Raw genomic sequence first — 19,560 nt, 5'->3', positions numbered from 1 at the left:
TTGTGTTGCAACGTCTTCAATCAAGTTCTTGCAGACATTTCATTACCGAACTAGGTAACATCATCAGTGCTAAAAGGAAGTGGGGTGTGTAGAGTGGGGAGGGGGAGGAAGAGGAGGAGGAGGAAAGGACTGTGGGGTCCTTTGGACTCTCTGAGCTTGGTGGTTTTCCTGCAGACATTTTATCACCCAACTAGATAACATTATCAGCGCTCTTTTGAACTAAACTATTTAGGCAAATTTTATTGTGTTGCAACGTCTTCAATCAAGTGTAACAGAAAAGTGAACAAAAACAAAAAGATACGATTCTAGAAGCTTCCTCCTCAGCCCAGAAGTCATCTTCTTATAGATACACATTTGACAACAACAAGGTCCCTAAAAAGATTGTATTTCGTGCCCAGGTTCATCTTCTGGGTACTAATTTGGATTTATCTGCCTTTGGGATAAGTCATCTTTTAAATAGTAGTTCTGAAATTTCCAGCAGTTGTGGGAGGCGTTGTGGGGGGCAGACCTCACTGGGGTTTTCTCTTAATGGAAAATAAAAGTAGGAAAAATTGTCCAGCCATCTCTGGGAGAGCTTTACGGCCTGCAGATGGCAGACTTTTTGTGATTGCCGCAAACACTATCCAAAACTTGAACGCCACACAGGATGGGGCCAAAAGAATGAGCGGAGATGAGCGGAAGGGAAGACCGAGGCCCAGAATCGGCCTCTGCCTCTTGCAGCTCTTCTGTCCAGGGGTCAGGATCCAGACGAACCCTGCAGCTCACAAGGTCCCCTGGGAGGGCACCTTGCCCGTGATCTTGTTGGAGCACTCCAGGAGTGCGTTGTGGATGTCCTTGGCACAGGAGATCTGGGACTTGATCATGCTGAGGTACTGGGTGTAGGGCAGACTCTCTGCCTGGACGGCGTCGGGCTTGGTGGCGGTGGGCACCAGGGTGGGCGAGTGCTTGGCGCTGTCGAAGCTCTGGGAAAGGCACTCGTAGGCCAGGCGCTGGGACGAGGGAGAGAGGGGGTGGGGGTGAGAACAGAGCTGGTCGGATGTTACCCCGGGGAGGGTCTGCGGAGAGGAAATTTCCTGACGGTGGGAACAATTAACCAGCGGAACTGCTGGCCTCCAGAAGTTGTGGGTGCTCCAAGACTGGAGGTTTTTATGAAGGGATTAGACAGCCACCTGTCTGGAATGCTACAGGCAATCCTCGACTTACGACCACAATGGAGCCCAACATTTCTGTGGCTAAGCAGGACATTTGTTAAGTGAACGTTGCTCCATTTTATGACCTTTTTTGTTATGAAGTGAATCGCTGCAGTTGCTAAGTAAGTAATCTGGCTTCCCCATAGACTTCGCTTGTCTGAAGGTGGCAAAAGGGGATCCCATGACTCCGGGACACTGCAACCGTCATAAGTGTGAGTCAATTGCCAAGCGTCCAAATTTTGATCATGTGACCATGGGGATGCTGCAAGGGTCGTAAGTGTGAAAAACGGCCATAAGTCACTTATTTTCAGTGCTGTTGTAACTTTGCCACTAAATGAACTGTAGTAAGTCGAGGGCTACCTGTTTGAGCAGGGGGTTGGACTAGAAGACCTCTAAGGTCCCTTCCAATCCTGTTATTCTACAGAGACACAATTCCTCGTCACAACCACATCCGAGACCTCATAAAGGGGTGGCCACCCCCAGCCATACCCACCAGAGATGTGGAGTACGAAAGAGAAGAGGGGGGCAAAACCCCAAATCCCAGCAAGGTGCACAAGTGGGAACCCGTAGCTGACGAACGAGCGTGGATCCCCCCCCCCCCCCCCAGTGGACTTACCAGACAGAGTTCGAGCTGGTCGCACAAGGCGTAAAATTCCTCCAGGCTTTTGTCCACTCTCTGCACTGGAACGTCACTGATTTTCCTGAAGAAAAGGGAAAGAAAGGAAGAAAGAAAGTCTGCCGTTTAGACAGAAAAAAAAGGGAGCAGGCCGGGCCGTGGAGAGGGAAGGTGGAGGGAACTCACTGCCCGCTGTCGATGCTCGTGTTCTGGACGAAGTTCTGCGCAGCCACCTTCATCAGGTTCTGGAACGGAAAGGAGAATATTAAAAATGGGCTTCCAAGCAGGGACCCCTAAAGAAGAGACTGGAGAGGTTGACATTAAAGATAAAGGACAAAGAAGAGACAGAATATTTTTTAACATGGGATTTGTTCTACCAATGGCTAGAAATTGGAAGCTGGAAGAATACCTCTAGTACAAGTAAATAACATTATTATTATTATTATTATTATTATTATTATTATTATTATTATTACTATTACTATTATTATGGATAAGTAGGTTGACCCAGACAATACACTGTTTACTAAGCATTTATGTATGTTAAAGAATATATATAAACCGTATGTATGTATGTGTATATATATGTGTGTGTGTGTTTACTAAGCATTTATGTATGTTAAAGAATATATATAAACCATGTTTGTGTGTGTGTGTGCCAAGAGAAAGATGAGAGACATGAGACCGAAGAATGCAGAAGAGCTGAAGGCCGCTATTGAAGCATCCTGGTCTTCCATGACACCTCTGCAGTGCCACAGGCTGATAGCTTCCGTGTCAGGCCACATTGAGGCAGTAATTGCTGCAAAAGGGGCCCAAACCAAGTACTGAGTACATATGCATGCTTATACTTTTCAGAGGTCCGATATTGTTCTATGTACAATCCTTGTTTTATTGATTGCATGCAATATTCTAATTTTCTGAGATGGTGGATTTGGGATTTTTGTGAGCTGTAAGCCATAATCATCACAATTATGACAAATCACGGCTTGAACTATCTTGCTTTGCATGCAATGAGTCTTATCTCATATATTAGTTTCATCTTTTAAGTTGCATGACTGAAAGAAATGAACTTTTGCACGATATTCTAATTTTTCGAGTTTCACCTGTATAATACACACACACACAGACGAAGGAGGGAGTCTCTGCGGCTGAGGGTTGAGAAAGAAGCCCCACCCGCTGCGCCCCATGGGCCCCGGAGTCCCTCTTGCCTGCAGGCTCTCCTTCAGCTGCGGCAGGAGGAGGCGGAAGCGCTGCACCGGGTCGAAGTCCTGCGCCTGGGCGGCCACCTGCATGCCCGAGGGCGCCGGCCCGCCGGCCAGAGGAGGCACTCCTGCCGCGGCCTGCTGCCCCGAGGCCCCCACCTGGCCCATCAGCTGCGGGGGCGCCTGGGTCTGCGGCTGAGGCGGGACCTGCGGCTGAGGCGGCGCCGCCATCTTCGGCCGCTCTCGCGGGACTACCCTTCCCGGCCTGCCCCGCGCGACGCCAAGCGCGCCAAGGAAGCGCTGTCCCGCCCCCCCGACGCAGTCTGAGAGCGACGCTTCCCGGCGCGCCTTTCGCGGAGCGCGGCCTCCTGGGAGCTGCAGTCCCTCCGCGCCTAGAGCGGAGGACATCGGAGGGCTCCCGTACTACGCTTCCCGGCGTTCCCCGCGGCAGGAGAGGCCTGGCGCCTGCGCCCTCGGTTGCTGGGGGGGAGCCGCTGCCATGGCGCCCACGATCCAGACTCAGGCGCAGCGGGAGGAGCCGGGCCACAGGTGAGGGGGGGAGGAAGGGAGGGGGCGCCGCCGGGGCGGGGGTGGCGGCCTTTTTATCCTCCCCCCGCGATCACTGACTCTCCCGGCCCTCCTCTTCTTCTTCCCCGCAGGACCAACTCGCACCGGACGCTCCCCGAGAGGTAAGGCGACCCCTGTCCCCGAGGTCGCCGGGGGGCTCCGGCCCCTCCAGAGGCGGCTGTGGCGGCGGCCTCCCCCTCACTGGCGCCCTTCCTTCTGCTTCGGCCCGCAGGTCCGGGGTGGTTTGCCGCGTCAAGTACTGCAACAGCCTCCCCGACATCCCCTTCGACCCCAAGTTCATCACCTACCCCTTCGACCAGAACAGGTGAGAGCCCTCCTCCTCCTCCGAGGCCCCTCTCCATGCCCCGCGAGGGGAAGCGCGGGGAACCCTGCCCGGAGGTGGGCTGGATGGCCTCGAGATCCCCTCCAACATGGAGGCCTCTGCTTTCTCTTGGCCTGCTGCTCCTTCCTCCTGGGCCTCCCCGCTACCCGTGGTCACTGAGAGCCGTGGGGAAAGAAAGAAAAGGCAACCGGGGGTCTGGAAGGAAAGGCCATGAAATAAAGGGGCAGATGCTTTGTGGGGTTGGGAGCCCTAAAGGAGCAACTTTGGAGGATTCTGGGAGCTGAAGTCCACTTCAACTGGCCAACTATGAACAATGGGGGGCTTAGTTGTGGTCATAAGTTGAGGACTCCCTGTCCTCTGTTTGACCTTTGGCCAACAGCCTTGAGGAATGAGTTTGGCTCCTTCAGAGACCGAGAGCCTCATGGGTTAGTGAAGGCCACCCAGAAGCCCCTTCCCACACATGAATGAATATAGACTACAATTTGGGAAGCCGCTTTGCCTCTTTTGAACTGCTGCGGGGTTGAGTCTCCAGGAAGCCGAAGCCCTTCAACCCCCACTCTTCCTATTATGGGGAGGGGGATCCTTTTATGTCCGGCCGGAGGTTTGGCTGGTCTCTCTCTTGGCAGGTTTGATCCCGCACTCATGGTGAGCTTCAGCTTCGGTCCTTTTCTGCCGATTAAGGCTTCCCTCCCCCTTCCAGGTTTGTCCAGTATAAGGCCACCTCTCTGGAGAAGCAGCACAAGCACGACTTGCTGACGGAACCTGACTTGGGAGTCACCATAGATCTAATAAACCCAGATACATATCGCATTGATCCCAATGGTGAGATGGACTCTCTCTATGCCCTTCGCAATGGGGGGTTAATAATGTGTGTGCAAATTGATGCCGGTTGGGGACGTGTGCCCGTTTTGGGTGTGGGGAAAACCTGCACCCTAGATTTCTGGTACCCACTAAATAAACAGCTGCTAGGGAGATAACACAACTATACTGTGAATTCAAATCTCTTATAGGTAGTCCTTGCATACGGCTTGCGGGGAGATGACGGGAAATTGTGAGGCTGCTTAATGATTCATGATTGTCGCTTAACAATAGTGTTGTCTATTGCTGGGATTTCTGTCGCTGAGTGGTGCAGTTACATGACGTTGTGCTTTACATTGCTTAGCGTGGGAAGTTCTGGTCCCAATTACTGGCGTTACACGAAGACTACCTATACTAAACGCTTACATCCCCCGCGTCCTAATATAGCAGGATCGCAGGAGTTTAGCTACAGAATGCAAAGGGGCCGGACTGCATCTCCACCCTTTGCAGAGCTCTCCGAGCACCCTCAGTGGAGGGGACCAACCTGTGACCACCTTTGTTGTGTTTTAGTTCTTTTAGATCCTGCGGATGAGAAACTGCTGGAGGAGGAGATCCAGGCACCCACCAGTTCCAAGAGGTAGTGCAATTCCTCAGACACCACTGCCCCCTTCTGCTGGCCTTGCTGCAGGGTCTGCTGCCCCTATTCTTACTCCAGAAGCCTCTTTGTCTCCCACCCCAGCATCAGATTATTCAAAGTTCCTTGCAGTTGTCCTTTGTAGCGTGACTTGCTTAAGCGATCTCCTTCTTTGTGAGAGGGTCCCTAAGCTCCCTGGACTTTAGCATCTGCCTCTAATTCTACCACTCTCCTCAGCCTCACCATATTGGCATCTGCTCTGCTCCCACTCTCACACACATACATTTGTTGGTTAATATACCACCCATCTCCCTATCCGAAGCAACTCTGGCTCTACATACATACACATACATTTAACTGTCAAGTGTGAAGAATGAAGACCACATTAAGTTCCAGTTAAGCTGAGTTATTGCTCATGCCTCTGTGCAAGAATCTAGCCAATTAAGGATCGGCACTAAATTGGTGCTAGTTAAGATTGAATGGAATTCAAGAGCAGTTGGACACACTGTTTGTGGCAACGTGAGGACTCCAGGCTGATTCCTCTCTTGATTCCAGCCCCAGGTTCTGCCTCTTTTTCTCCTACACTGAGTATTATAGCTGCTTTTGAGGGAATACATGTTCTCTCTCAGCATTTGCTACATTGCGGTTTTGTTGTTGTAATTCACCAGGAGTGAATTGAGTGGCCAAAGAAATTTTAGTCATAAATACAGATTGTGCAGTGCACTCAAGATTGAGACTGATACACTGGTTTGGAATAATGTTGGACTGACTTTATGTAGGAGCCAGTAGTTGGACCAGGTTCTTTTTCGAAGAAATTATACTTCTGTGTCAGGGAATCCTGACGCTTATTTAAGTCAAGGGAACAAATGACTTGTGCTTTTTGTAAGGCTAGTCAGTGTGTGTGGAGGAGGAGTTGCTATTCCTGCGCTGGCTGGAAATAATTGGATTTTAGCCAGATGGGCTTTGGGGAAGGCAACTCTGGAGAAGAACAGAAATCCAGGTGGACTATTTTGTTATTGTTGTTTTTCTCTTCAGGTCACAGCAGCATGCCAAAGTGGTGCCATGGATGCGGAAGACCGAATACATCTCCACCGAGTTCAACCGCTATGGTGTCTCCAATGAGAAGCCAGAGGTCAAGTGAGTAGGCACATCATTTGGATTATTCCGCCATTATTTATTCCCATCCAGCTCTGCACCAGCAAAGAGATAGTCTGGTGTGAGTCTGCTTCTACTGAGACTTCTACTTATACTGCTTGTACTTGTGGACTTCAACTCCCAGAATTCTCCAGCCAGCTATGCTTGTGGGCCTCAACTGCCAGCACAGCTGGCTGGAGAATTCTGGGAGTTGAAGTCCACAAGTCTTAAAGTTGCCAAGTTTGGGGACCTCTGTCTTAGACTGCTGGCTGAGACTCCCTTTCTCAACTCCCCCCCTCCCCCGTTTTGGTTAGAATTGGCGTGTCTGTCAAACAGCAGTTCACCGAGGAGGAGATCTACAAGGACCGAGACAGCCAGATTGCAGCCATTGAGAAGACGTTTGAGGATGCTCAGAAGTCAGTGAGTGCCCTTCCTCTTCCTTTCCTCCCTCCCTCCCTCATTGCTGTGCCTTTTTAGTTTTAGAGGCGGAACCTGTGCGGTAAGAGAGAAAGTAGCAGAGTAACAGAGTTGGAAAGGACCTTGGAGGTCTTCTAGTCCTGTAGAGCAGTAGAACCGGGATGGGTCCAACTTGCCAAATGTAAGACTTGTGGATTCCCAGAATTTCCCAGCATAGGTGGCTGGGGGAATTCTGGAGGGATTTAAGTCCACCAGTCTTAAAAGTCAGGGAATTCTGGGAGTTGAAACCCGCATGTTTTAAAGTTGCCAATGTTGGATACCCGTTAAAGAAGCTTACTGGAGCCATTTTTATTCTCCTTGCATTGGTGGTTCAAATGCACTTTCTGATTTTTCGGGTGGTGGGGGGGGCGAAGAGAGCTTTGCAGAGCCTACATCCAGCTACAGCTTTCAGGCCTAGCAGGGGGTGGTTGCCTTCTCTCTTTCTCGGCTGCTTCCTAATGGGAAACTCCCCCCCCCCTCTCCTTCCAGATTTCTCAGCACTACAGCAAGCCTCGTGTTACCCCGATGGAAGTCATGCCAGTCTTTCCTGACTTCAAGGTAAGGGGGAAGCGAGGGGCTCCAGGGAAGAGCCGGCCAACGGGTTGCTGTGTGGGTGGGAGGTCAACAGCTCTCCTTCCCCCCCCTCCCCACTGCCCCTCCCCAGGTGGACTTGCTGGGCTCTGAGCTGCTGTTCTCATTGTCTCTCTCCTCCCTGCCAGATGTGGATCAACCCTTGTGCTCAGGTCATTTTTGACTCTGACCCAGCGCCCAAGGACACCAGCGGGGCAGCTGCTCTGGACATGATGTCCCAAGCCATGATTAGGTAGGGAGGGGAAAGCCAGCTTTGGTTTCCTCGCCAAGGGTGTTTTATCTTTATCTTGTTTTTTGGTATCTCACCTTTATTTTTACAAATACCTCAAGGCGGTGAACATATCCAACACATCGTTCTCCTTCTATTTTCCCCACAACAACCCTGTGAGGTGGGTTGAGCTGAGAGAGAGAGAGCAAGCGGTCCAAAGTCGCCTAGCCAGCTTTCACGGCTAAGGCGGATCTAGAACTCCCTGTCTCCCACTTTCTAGCCTTAACCCCGGCGCAGAGAGAGGCCTATTTCTCTTTTGTAATCTTCAGCTTTCTCCTTTTATCTGGTGGGGCCAGCAAGCCTTTTGCTTGGCACAATGGCTCTTCCATCCAAGAGTGGTGCAGTGGCCTAGAGGTGGAGCTCTCACCTCACAATCAGGAGGCTGCGAGTTCAATCCTACGTAGCGGTAGAGATTTCTCTCTCTGGGCACAATGAGTCAATATCAGCTGCGAACTCTGCATTGGCGACAGGAAGAGCGTCCGGCCCAATCTGAGGGATTTACAGGATCGTTAAAAGACAAAAACAAATATTGGCTCCTGTCCCAAGCAGGGAGCTGCTAACGCCTCTTTCCCTCCGCCTCCAGGGGCATGATGGATGAAGAGGGCAACCAGTTTGTGGCCTACTTCCTTCCCGTGGACGACACGATGCGGAAGCGCAAACGGGATGAAGAAGAGGAGATGGATTACACACCTGAGGACGTGTACGTGAGCGCCGGCGCCGAGTGTTGTCTGATGGGGGAGGCAGTTTGGAATTTGGCTTTTCAGAGTCAGGGATTGAAATGAAATCGGGCTGCCTGGGTTGGCAGAGGCTGCTTTCTTTCTTTTGACTCCTTCAGAACAGGGGATAGAAACGCTACGTTGCAGGGATGCCTTTAATTCTGTCTTTGAATGTCCTACCTGCCTTTTCTTCCCTTGGTTTGTTGTTGCAAAGTAGCTCCCCCCCCCCATGGAATTTGGGTAAGCAAGAAAAGCAATTTTAGGAAATTGAATTAGGAAGGAGTGGATTTTCCCCAAGCAGATGTGAAACTCACCTCCTTTCCTTTTTCCCCCAATTAGGTATGAGTATAAAATTGCCCGGGAATACAACTGGAACGTTAAGAACAAAGCCAGCAAGGGCTACGAAGAGAATTATTTCTTCATCTTCCGTGAGGGTGACGGTGTCTATTACAACGAACTGGAGACCAGGTGAGGGGGGAGGAAGTTTGGGCAGGATGGAGGGGGGGGCGGGATCGGAAGTTGGAGCTGCTGGCTTGGGCAGGCTAAGCCGCGTGGTGAAGCCTCCCTGGCCTGGTCTGGTTGCTTTATGAGCCAGTTCCCAGGGCTTTGCGAATGCTGTCACAGGATGGTCTGAAGAGTGGTGGCTGTGGGTCTTCGGATAAAAGGGGCATGAGGGGTGGGGTGGGGAACTGAGATGCTGGCAAGGGCGGTCCCAGGCCGCTCCCCTCCCCCCTCTGACCTTCTCCTCCCCTGGCAGAGTCCGGCTCAGCAAACGGCGAGCCAAGGCCGGTGTCCAGTCGGGCACCAACGCTGTGCTGGTGGTGAAACACAGGGACATGAACGAGAAGGAGCTGGAGGCACAGGTAGAGCTGGGGGTCGTAGTGGGCAGAGGGACCCTACTGCTGGGTCACAGGGGCCCCGGGGCTTGGCCCAAGCACCCCTCCCCATGGCCGAGGGAAGGAGGGAGGGAGTCTTGAACCGAGCACCTCTGCTTCCCTCGCAGGAAGCCCGCAAAGCCCAGCTGGAGAACCACGAACCAGAGGAAGAGGAAGAGGAGGAGATGGACCTGGGCAAGGAGGCCCGAGGCTCAGGTGGGTGGACTTTCTCCCAGAGAGCCTTTGTCCCTTTCTCTCTGGCCCGCTTGAGGGCAGCCGGAATCCAAAGTAAATAAGCCGATGCAAGCAATTCAGTTGCAGGGCTCTTGTTTTAAAGGTTATTTTTGTCAAATTCACTTACAGGCACACCTGCCCAGCCCCAACCCCCACCTTAGTTTATTAGCATAGGCAGTGGGGGTTTCCCAAAACAAGTCTAAATAAAAAGCCGTCCCTTTCACTTTCCTTCAGGAGCCTGTTAGAAACTCTGCCAGACATCAGTTTTTGGCCCTGGCTCCAAGGAGAGCAAACGGTGACAATCCCAGTTTCTCCTGTGGCCCCTTGAGGAAATCAACTGCCCACTCCCCACCATAGAGGGAGGCTGATTAAGTGCTTAACCTGCCTCCCTCCCTTCCCTTCTGCTGTCTCCCCCACTTCAGACGAAGAGCCGGAGAAAGGCAGTGAGAGCGAGAAGGAGGCCAGCGAAGCCGAGGAGGAAGAGGAGGAGGAGGAGGAGGAGGAGGAGGAAGCCCGCTCCCCCAGCGAGGGCGAGGGCGTCCCGGCCGAGGAGAGCGAGGAGGACGAGCGGGCTGCACGAGACAAAGAGGAGATCTTCGGCAGCGACGACGACGAGGAAGACTCCGAGCAGGAGGGCGGGCGGCCAGAGGCGGACGAGGAGAGCGGCAGCGAGGAGGAGGAGGATGAAGAGGGGGGCAGGCGGCAGCAGCAGCACCACCAGGGCAGCCACAGCCCCTTCTTCAGCGGCAGCGACCGCTCCAACCACGAGGACGAGGAGGAGGGCGAGGCCAGCCCCAGCGACGCCCCTTCGGAGTCGAGCAGCGAGAGCAGCGAGAGTGACTGAGCAGCTGCGTAGGCCGTCCGGAGGGACTGGGACTGTTGCAAGAGGCATGGGGGGGGGGGGAGAGGCCCCTTCGGGGGTCCAGAGGGCCCTTTCGCCAGCTCTGCCGTCACAAGCCCAGGCTGTTGGCTGGGCAGTTGGCCCTGCTGGGGGACCCGTGGGGGGCTTCAGCCCTGGGACTTCCCTGCTGTACATAGAAGCCTTTTCTGTTGCAATAAAATATGTGTTTTTTTCTTTCTTCATTTCCGGTTTTGGCCCCTTTTCTTTCTTGGCTTTTCAGTCATGGGGCTTTTGGGACAGCAGCGTCCCCCACCTTGTGTGTTAATCGGGTGGGTCCACTTAGCCACTTTAAGAGGTGGGGACTTCAGCTCCCAAAATGTGGCTGGCTGGGGAATTCTGGGAGCTGAAGTCCCCACCTCTTAATAAAACAGTACATTTGTATCTCGAAAAGACACTTATCTCTGCATTAGGTAGGGGTGGATTTGGGCTCTCAGGGCAGGGTTCAGGCATGGGGGTGAGGATAGGGCCGGTTTCTCTAGGCAGGTGTGCTGGACTACAACTCCCATCAGCCCTTGGGCCATATGGCCATCGAGGTCTACAGGGATGCTATAGAGGAGGCTGGGAGCCCAGGTCTGGGGAGGGGCCGAAGACTCCCCAAAAGACTGGTGTGCCCCCAGCCCCGTGGGGACTCTCTCGCCTGGGGGCCCTGGGGGCCCTTCGCTGAGGGGCTCGTTGAGGGTCACTTGCTCAGCAAAGGGGCCGCCTGGGAGGGTTCCGGAGCCCCTGGCCCGCTGTGAGAGGCCAAAGGTCCCCCGGGAGGGCAGGGAACTTGGCAAGGGCAACATGGGGAGCGTGGGTGGTGGGATTTTGAGTGGCTGGGAGAAGCGGGGGTCCTCTGCAGCAGCCCCTGTTGCCCCTCGGCCCCCACAGAGACAGGCCTCCTTCATGAGGCTCGGCCCCTCTGCCCCCAGCGCCAGCATTATTGTCCCTTAGCTCTTCCAGCCTCCTCCCTCCCTCCCTCCCTCCCTCCCCGCCCAGCATTATGGGCTTCTCAAGGGAAGCCCTTCCATCCTCCTGCCTTCCGGAGAGGGACGACCCAGCGGTCCCCGCCCAGCTCCAGCGCTGCGCTGCGCGGGGCGAGGCGAGGCGGAGGGGCGGCGCTGCGGCTGCGCTTCCTCTCGGCGCCGCCACCCAGGAAGTGCCTGGCTGGGCCGAAGCCCCTCCGGATCGCGCGGGCGGCGGGGTGCATGGACGGCGGGTGCGTGGGGGGGGGGTCCCGGGGAGGGGCTGGGCGGCCGAGGGGCCGGGGGGAAGCGGGCTGGGGGCGGCCCTGGCAAGGGAGAAGCACGACCCCCGCCGGACTCTCGGGCGTTCTTTGGGGCGAGGCTGCCCAGCCCCAGGAGGGTCTCGGGGTGGGGGGGGCGAGGGCTGGGCGGGGGAGGCACCCTAGACGCCCCTCCCCTTTTAGCCTGCCAAGGGGGCTTCGGAGACCGCCCGGGGTTGCAAAGGGGGGGCTGCTTTGCAGAGAAAACCCGGGTATCCCCCCCAGCCCCCCCTGGAGGTTGCCAGCTGTTCCCGGAACCCCCAACCCCTCCCCCCCCCCGGGACTGGCTCCTCTCTGGCTTATAATCCCCCTCCGGGAGCGACCCTGGTCTGTGGGGGGGGGCGAGGCAGGCAGGGGGCCCGGCCTGAGGAGCCCTTTGCACAAAGAGCCGCTTGTGGCAGGAGGTGGGGGAGGAGGAGGGCTGCGTGATGCTCGGATGCCAAAACCTCCCAGGTGGCACCTTCTCGGGCAAACCAGTCCAGCCACTCTGTGCCTGGGACCGAGCGAGCTCTGGCACCCCAAAGCCCATCCCTTCCCATGAAGCTGCCAGTCGGGAGAAGGACGACTCCCCTCCTTGGCAGTTCTTGGCACCAGAAACTCACACGGTGCTTCTTTGGATTTTGGGGAGGAGGAGGAGGAGGTGGATGGCGGGCAGAGAATAACCATGATTCTGGGCAGGAGTTCCTCTCTCTTCCCCTTTGCCCCCTGGGCACCCTTGGGGAGTCACAACAGCTGTGAATTGTAGAGTCTCCCCGTTGTGCTATGCCACCAGGTTTGTTTTGAGATGGGCACCCAGCTGGCAAGGAGACCTCTTTGAGACCCCAGGCCCAGAAAGAGCTGTGGAGGGTGAGGGACCTCCCTGCTAACCCAACATCCATCTGCAGGCTCTTCTAAACCATGATTATTGGCAGTTGGCTGGGTTCCCACTATACTCTGAGCCCCAATCATGCGGACCAAGTATGACTGGCATTACAGGACAGGGCAAAGGGCAAAGGGCAATCGGGAGCAAATCGAAGTGGGTTCTCTACCTCAGCAACGTGAAGCGGAGTGGACTTCAACTCCCAGAATTCCCCAGCCGGCTTAGGAATTCTGGGAGCTGAAGTCCACCCAGCTCCAAGCTGCTGAGGTTGAGAAAGCAGTGTAGACAAATGGCAGCCCTTTGCAGGTTACGACCACAAGTGAGCCCTATGGTTCTGTCGCTAAGTGAGAGATTTGTTAGGCGAGTTTTACTCCATTTTACCACCTTCTCACAGTTAAGTGAATCATTGCAGTTGTTAAGTTAGTAACCTGTTCGTTAAAGTGAATCTGTCTTCCTCATTGACTTCGCTTGTCAAAGCTTGCAAAAGGGGATCAGGTGACCCGGGGGAGGGGGGGGCACTGCAACCATCACAAGTGGTTTGGATCAGGTGACCATGGGAGGCTGCAACAGTTGTGTAAAAAAAAGATCATGTCGCTTTTTTCAGTGCTGTTGTAACTTTGGACGGTCACTCAGTGAACTGTCGTAAGTCAAGGACCATCTCTCATTCTGTCTTGGTGCATTCATGATTTGCTCTTGCTGGCCCTCGGGCAGACAGGCTGCTAATGACACTGCTCCATTTTCTTTCCCAGGTCGGTATCGTCGCGGCCCTCTGAAGAGCAAGAGGTGGCTCATCCAGTGCCTGGGAGGAGCGCCGGCCCTCCAGCGTGCCCCCTGCCTGGGGGGCCATGTCACAGGACAGCGGGGGCTCGGCCCAAAGTGAAGCCGGATGGCGGCACGAGCAACCGTAGGGGTGGCCGTGGGAAGTCCCAAACGAGCCACACCTCGGAGAGACGCAACCTTCCCTCATCCAAAGTGGGGCCAGCCACGGCGGGCCCATGGCGGGCAGATCCCCAGCCTTCCAAGGGGCTCGGCCATTCCTTGCGGCAGAAGCTGCAGGCCGCCATGGGGCAGTGCTTCCCTATCAAGAGCCTCCCGCGCTCACCCGACCTCTCTTCCCAGCGCAAAATTCACCTCCGGGAGCTGATGCTGGACACCTGCCCCTTCCCACCGGGCTCAGAGCTGGCCCGTACCTGGGAACTAATCAAGCAGCACACAGTGCCCGTCTCGGAGCACGAGGGCCTGGCTGCCCTGCCCCCTGAGGACGAAGACGACCGCCTGAGGGAATGCCGCCGCATCAGCATCGAGCAGGGCGTGGAGCCCCCGCCGGACGCCTTGATCCACACCTTCGAGGTGACGGCGCAGATCAACCCCCTGTACAAATTGGGGCCGAAGCTTGCCCACGGAATGAGCGAGCTAACCGGGCCAGGCCGGGCCGTGCTGACCGCCACTGATGAGCAGGAGGAGGAGGAGGAAGAGGAGGAGGAAGAGCTGGAGTCGGCCTTGGCCGGGCTGCCGGAGGTCCGGGACGGCCTGCGGGCACACACCCAGATCGACTACATCCACTGCCTGGTGCCCGATCTGCTGCAGCTGACGCAACTCCCCTGCTACTGGGGCGTGATGGACCGCTACGAAGCTGAGTCCCTGCTGGAGGGCAAGCCGGAGGGCACCTTCCTCCTGCGGGACTCGGCCCAGGAAGACTACCTCTTCTCCGTGAGTTTCCGGCGCTACGGCCGCTCCCTCCACGCCCGCATCGAGCAGTGGAACCACAACTTCAGCTTTGACGTCCACGACCCCAGTGTCTTCCACGCGCCCACCGTCAGCGGCCTCTTGGAGCACTACAAGGACCCCAGCGTCTGCATGTTCTTCGAGCCGCTGCTCTCCATCCCCGTCCACCGCACCTTCCCCTTCGGCCTGCAGCACCTCTGCCGGGCTGTGCTGAGCTGCTGCACCACCTATGACGGCATTGGGCATCTGCCGCTGCCCCGGGCGCTGAAGGAGTACCTGAAAGAGTACCACTACAAGCAGAGGGTGAGGGTGCGGCGCCTGGATACCTGGGGCACCTGAAGCGGACCCAACCACCAATCGGCCTCCTGGGTCTACCTGCCTTCCCTTGGAGGACAATTGTTACTTCTGAACCCACCTTCTCTCGCCTGGCATTCTCCGGAATGGGTGGCTGCCAGTTTCCGGTACTCCTAGCTAGCATGCTGGCTGGAAACACTGAGCACGGAGCCTGGCACACCCGGGAAGGATTTGGGTGGAGAGCGCGGGCCCATCTCCCTCCATGCCTTTTTGGGCTTGTGAGCACAAGGGTGTTTGTGGGTGCCTTTTTTTCAATCTGGGTGCAAAATTTAGGGTGGTAGAGACTTTGGGGTGCATAGGAGGCCCCCAATCTTTGCATGTCAGAGCAAAACAATGAGGACTTCCAGTTAATCGGAATTCATAGCATCAAAGGCCTGAGGCCCCCGCTAGACGGGAGGTTCTGCCCCAGGGGTGGGCTCTTGCCGGGGCTCTGCGGCCTGCCCCCACTTCCTTCCCGAGAAAAAGCACAACATTTGGGGAGGGGGGCTCAGGGCTGTTTCCAAGCCAAGCGTTTGGGCACAAACGCCGGGCAGGAAGACAAGTTGGAGCTCCTCCTTGGGTAGTGCCTTGGGCACAATCCCGCCTTTCTTTGCCTTTCTTCCATTCCTCCACGTTGTACAGGTAGTCCTCGACTTACAGCGGTTCATTTAGCGACCAATTGAAGCGCTGAAAAAAGTGACATGACCGTTTTTGAACACATTCACTGCAGCACAAAACGCACACACCACAGTCACGTGATCAGAATTTGGATGCTTGGCAACTGGATCGCATTTATGACGGTTGCCGTGTCCCCGGGTCACGCGATCCCCTTTTGCGACCGTCTGAGAAGGGTCAAAGGGGAAGCCGGATCCACTTCACAGCCGTGTTATTAGCAGCAGCAGTGATTCACTTAACAACCGTGGCCAGAAGGTTCATAAAATGAGGCAAAATTCACCTGTCCTGCTTGGCAACAGAAAATTTGGGCTCCGTTGTGGTCATAAGTTGAGGACTACCTGTAGTTGCTGCTCTGGGGAGACCTCGAGAGCACCCCAAATCCTGGTGGCTGCAGAGGGAACCGTCTCCCTTTGAGGGACATGATACGAGGAGCCGCAGATCCCGACACTCGGGGAGGTCCACTGGGCGTGTGCTTGGGACCTGCTGTACCACCTGTTGCTCTGTACTGCTGCGTCAACATTAAAGCCGCCTTGCTCCACTGGGCCTCAGGCTGGACTTCCCTCTTCACGTTGGGCAGGGGGCTGCACAAGCAGAGCCGCTCCAAAGCCCACCTGCCCCTCAAGAGCTGCTTTCTGGGGCCACGGAGGGGGGGTCACAAAAGGAAGAGGGGGGAAGCCCCCAAACCTTCCTCCACTGTGAAAAACCAGGGTTGATGGGAACAGGTGTCCGAGCAGCCTGTAAAAGGGGAGGGGGGTAAAGAGCCAGTCATTGATTTTTGGGAGGGGAAACCCCACTCCTCAAATGGAGACCGGCCTCTACCGGTCAGGAAGGGCTGGCCTGGTTGAGCAGGGAGGGGGGGGTCCAAGAGACGGGGGCCATAGAACCTAGGTTGACTTCCTGTAGCTACTGAGCCAGCCCCTTGGATGAAAAGTGGCCACCCATTGCAGGGCTCCCCCCCCCCCGCCTCCAATTGGCTGGAGTCACATGCACAGACTCCTCACCCATCACAGCAGGCGCCTTTAAACGGAGGCACAGTTGCCACGAGTGCCAAACGCATTTGAGACTCTCCCCGAGAATTCCTGTTCAGAGGAAGAACTTGCCAAAGGACAGAAAGATCCTCCGCGGTCCCTGCTTTCCCAATACGGATGTCCTCCAGTTACAACCATTCGTTCAATGACCATCCAAAGTTAGGAGGGTGCTGAAGGGAGGGACTTGCAAATGGGGCCCTTGGAGTTTAGTGAGATTTCAATGAAGGAGGGTATATTTGTAGCTCAGGATTGACATGGGGGGGGGGTCCCTTGGTGCTCCCTGAGCTTGTTTTCTTGCAGATGTTTCATGACCAAACTAGTTAACATCACCAGCACTGATTAGACTGATGATGTTATACAATACAATAGTAGAGTTGGAAGGGACCTTGGAGGTCTTCTAGTCCAACCCCCTGCCTAGGCAGGAAACCCTATACCGTTTCAGACAAATAGCTATCCAACATCTTCTTAAAGACTTCCAGTGTTGGGGCATTCACAACTTCTGGAGGCAAGCTGTTCCACTGATTAATTGTTCTCACTGTCAGGAAATTTCTCCTCAGTTCTAAGTTGCTTCTCTCCTTGATTAGTTTCCACCCATTGCTTCTTGTTCTACCCTCAGGTGCTTTGGAGAATAGTTTGACTCCCTCTTCTTTGTGGCAACCTCTGAGATATTGGAATAATGCTATCATGTCTCCCCTAGTCCTTCTTTCTCTTAAGCTAAACATACCCAGTTCCTGCAACCGTTCTTCATATGTTTTAGTCTCCAGTCCCCTAATCATCTTTGTTGCTCTTCTCTGCACTCTTTCTAGAGTCTCCACATCTTTTTTACATCGTGGCGACCAGAACTGAATGCAGTATTCCAAGTGTGGCCTTACCAAGGCATTATAAAGTGGTATTAACACTTCACGTGATCTTGATTCTATCCCTCTGTTGATGCAGCCTAGAACTGTGTTGGCTTTTTTGGCAGCTGCTGCACACTGCTGGCTCATATTTAAATGGTTGTCCACTAGGACTCCAAGATCCCTTTCACAGTTACTACTACTGAGTAAGGTATCACCTATACTGTACCTGTGCATTCCGTTTTTGTTGCCTAAATGTAGAACCTTGCTTTTTTCACCATTGAATTTCATTTTGTTAGATAGTGCCCAATGTTCAAGTTTGTCAAGATCCTTCTGTATCTTAAGCCTATCTTCTGGAGTGTTGGCTATTCCTGCCAGCTTGGTATCATCTGCAAATTTGATGAGTTCCCCATTTATTCCCTCATCCAAATCATTGATGAAGATGTTGAAGAGTACTGGGCCTAAAACAGAGCCTTGGGGTACTCCACTGCATACTTCCCTCCATGTAGATGCAGTTCCATTGAGAACTACACGTTGAGTGCGGTTGGTCAGCCAGTTACCAATCCATCTGGTGGTGATGCTGTCTAACCCACATTCTTCTACTTTATCTAGTAGTAGGTTATGGTCTACCTTATCAAAAGCCTTACTGAAGTCCAAGTAAACTATATCAACGGCATTCCTCTGGTCCACTAATTTTGTCACATTATCAAAGAATGCAATAAGATTAGTCTGGCATGATCTGTTTTTGACAAATCCATGTTGGCTTTTGGCTATTACTTTGTTTGCTTCTAGGTGTTCGCAAATTCGTTGTTTGATTATTTTTTCCAGAATCTTTCCTGGTATTGAGGTTAGGCTGATAGGTCTGTAGTTTCCTGGATCTAATTTTTTCCCTTTTTTGAAGATGGGAACCACATCAGCTCTTTTCCAGTCCTCTGGTAGTTCCCCGGTGTTCCAGGATCTCTGAAAGATATAATTCAGTGGTTCTGAGATCTCGTCTGCTAGTTCCTTCAGAACTCTGGGGTGTAATCCATCCGGTCCTGGTGATTTGAACTCATCTAGGGTAGACAGGTGCTCACTTACCATTTTCTTCCCTATTTCAATTTGTGTTCCTAATTTTGTGGTGCTGCTTTTGATAGGTTGGACTGTTTTATCCCTTTGTGTAAAGACAGATGCAAAACATGAGTTAAATAGTTCTGCTTTCTCCCTGTTGCTTGTCACCTTCTTGCCACTTTCTCCTAGCAATGGACCAATTGTTTCCTTAACTTTTTTCTTGTTTTTAACATGTTGGAAGAAGCTTTTTTTGTTAATTTTTACTTTTGTGGCAAGCCTTTCTTCATTGTGAGCCTTAGCTTTCCTCACTTCATCTTTACAGGCTCGGGCTATTTGCTGATATTCTGCCTTAGTTATGTCCCCCTCCTTCCACTTTTTATACTTACTTTTTTTGTCTTTCAGTTTGTCAGATAGTTGTTTATGCAGCCATGCTGGTTTCTTTTGGGAGCTGTTGTTTTTCTTCTTCATTGGTATTGTGTTAGACTGGGCTTTTCTAATCTCATTTTTCAAAATTTCCCAAGCTTCTTGAGTTGTTTTCCCCTCGAGGATTCTCATCCATGGAATTTTTCCCAAGCTCTCTCTAAGTTTATTGAAATTAGCTTTCTTAAAGTCCAAGACTCTAGTTTGACTTTGTTCTACTACTTGTGTTTGGATAATGTTGAATTCCAATATTGCATGGTCACTTGCCCCCAGGGTTCCTATGACTTCAACACCTTCTATGTTACCTAGTTAGGTAATGAAACGTCTGCAGGAAGAGCACCAAGGACCCCTCATTCAGGGAGGCTGCCTGAGGTTTTGGGGGAAGCACTGGCCTGAGCAATCACCCCACCCTGAAACAAGGGCAGGGCCTCACCCCATGGACCTGGGCATGAGGGCGGACCCCGAGACACCTCCAGGACGAAGGCAGGAGTGTAATTTCAAAAGGTGAATCCCTATAGAGTGGGGGGTGCATCCAAGACTTTAATCCAAGGCTGCTTTAAGACTTGTGGACTTCAACTCCCAGAATTCCACCACCCGTGTCCACTGATGAGTCTTCTGGGAGTAGGAGGCCATTCACTTGGGAGATGCTGTGCTAGGAGGCGCCATGAGGAACTGGGGTGGTGCTGTGTTTAGTGTGGCATTGAAGGCTAATTCTGCCAACTGCCAGGAGTTCAATCCTGGCCGGCTCAAGGTTGACTCTGCCTTCCATCCTTCTGAGGTGGGTAAAATGAGGGCCAAGATTGTTGGGGGGGAAGAGACTGACTCTGTAAACAGCAACTTGCGGG

The 19,560-nt window shown here is 53.7% G+C and overlaps 3 protein-coding genes across 4 annotated transcripts; 2 read left to right on the top strand and 1 right to left on the bottom strand.

The window, feature by feature from the left end:
• Positions 1–212: 212 nt before the first annotated feature.
• On the bottom strand, positions 213–3,416 carry MED29 (mediator complex subunit 29; the record flags this gene model as incomplete). 2 transcript variants are annotated; one of them, XM_081962196.1, is made up of 4 exons in its annotated part: positions 213–989; positions 1,807–1,891; positions 1,993–2,051; positions 2,925–3,416. In XM_081962196.1, 4 exons carry the CDS (start codon positions 3,414–3,416, stop codon positions 762–764), a joined length of 864 nt encoding a protein of 287 aa, XP_081818322.1. In that variant the 3' UTR covers positions 213–761. The 2 variants fall into 2 exon arrangements, with proteins under 2 accessions (XP_081818322.1, XP_081818323.1); XM_081962197.1 differs by having other exon boundaries at positions 3,015–3,416.
• On the top strand, positions 3,413–10,707 carry PAF1 (PAF1 homolog, Paf1/RNA polymerase II complex component). The gene is made up of 14 exons (XM_081962194.1): positions 3,413–3,557; positions 3,668–3,697; positions 3,808–3,900; positions 4,619–4,740; positions 5,287–5,353; positions 6,386–6,487; positions 6,799–6,904; positions 7,430–7,498; positions 7,660–7,763; positions 8,383–8,499; positions 8,855–8,983; positions 9,273–9,378; positions 9,519–9,606; positions 10,047–10,707. The coding sequence occupies exons 1-14, from the start codon at positions 3,508–3,510 to the stop codon at positions 10,466–10,468; spliced, it is 1,605 nt and encodes a 534-aa protein (XP_081818320.1). The 5' UTR covers positions 3,413–3,507; the 3' UTR covers positions 10,469–10,707.
• Positions 10,708–11,603: 896 nt separating this feature from the next.
• On the top strand, positions 11,604–15,919 carry LOC309396773 (suppressor of cytokine signaling 5-like). Its single transcript, XM_081962195.1, has 2 exons — positions 11,604–11,723; positions 13,398–15,919. The coding sequence occupies exons 1-2, from the start codon at positions 11,713–11,715 to the stop codon at positions 14,710–14,712; spliced, it is 1,326 nt and encodes a 441-aa protein (XP_081818321.1). The 5' UTR covers positions 11,604–11,712; the 3' UTR covers positions 14,713–15,919.
• The last annotated feature ends 3,641 nt before the right edge of the window (positions 15,920–19,560 follow it).

This window comes from Natrix helvetica (assembly GCF_964273705.1).
Source record: "Natrix helvetica genome assembly, chromosome: 9".
NCBI classification, from domain to species: domain Eukaryota; kingdom Metazoa; phylum Chordata; class Lepidosauria; order Squamata; family Natricidae; genus Natrix; species Natrix helvetica.
The sequence above is the reverse complement of the archived record's forward strand: the minus strand, read 5'-3'. Positions and strand labels throughout refer to the sequence as shown.

What these genes read in the sequence shown, in the direction of transcription:
- PAF1 (XM_081962194.1), top strand. Translation starts at nt 3,508, where the DNA reads ATGGCGCCCACGATCCAGACTCAGGCGCAGCGGGAGGAGCCGGGCCAC. An exon ending in GCACCCACCAGTTCCAAGAG is followed by an intron (nt 5,354 to 6,385) that starts GTAGTGCAATTC and finishes TTTTCTCTTCAG; the next exon opens with GTCACAGCAGCATGCCAAAG. An exon ending in AGAAGGAGCTGGAGGCACAG is followed by an intron (nt 9,379 to 9,518) that starts GTAGAGCTGGGG and finishes CTTCCCTCGCAG; the next exon opens with GAAGCCCGCAAAGCCCAGCT.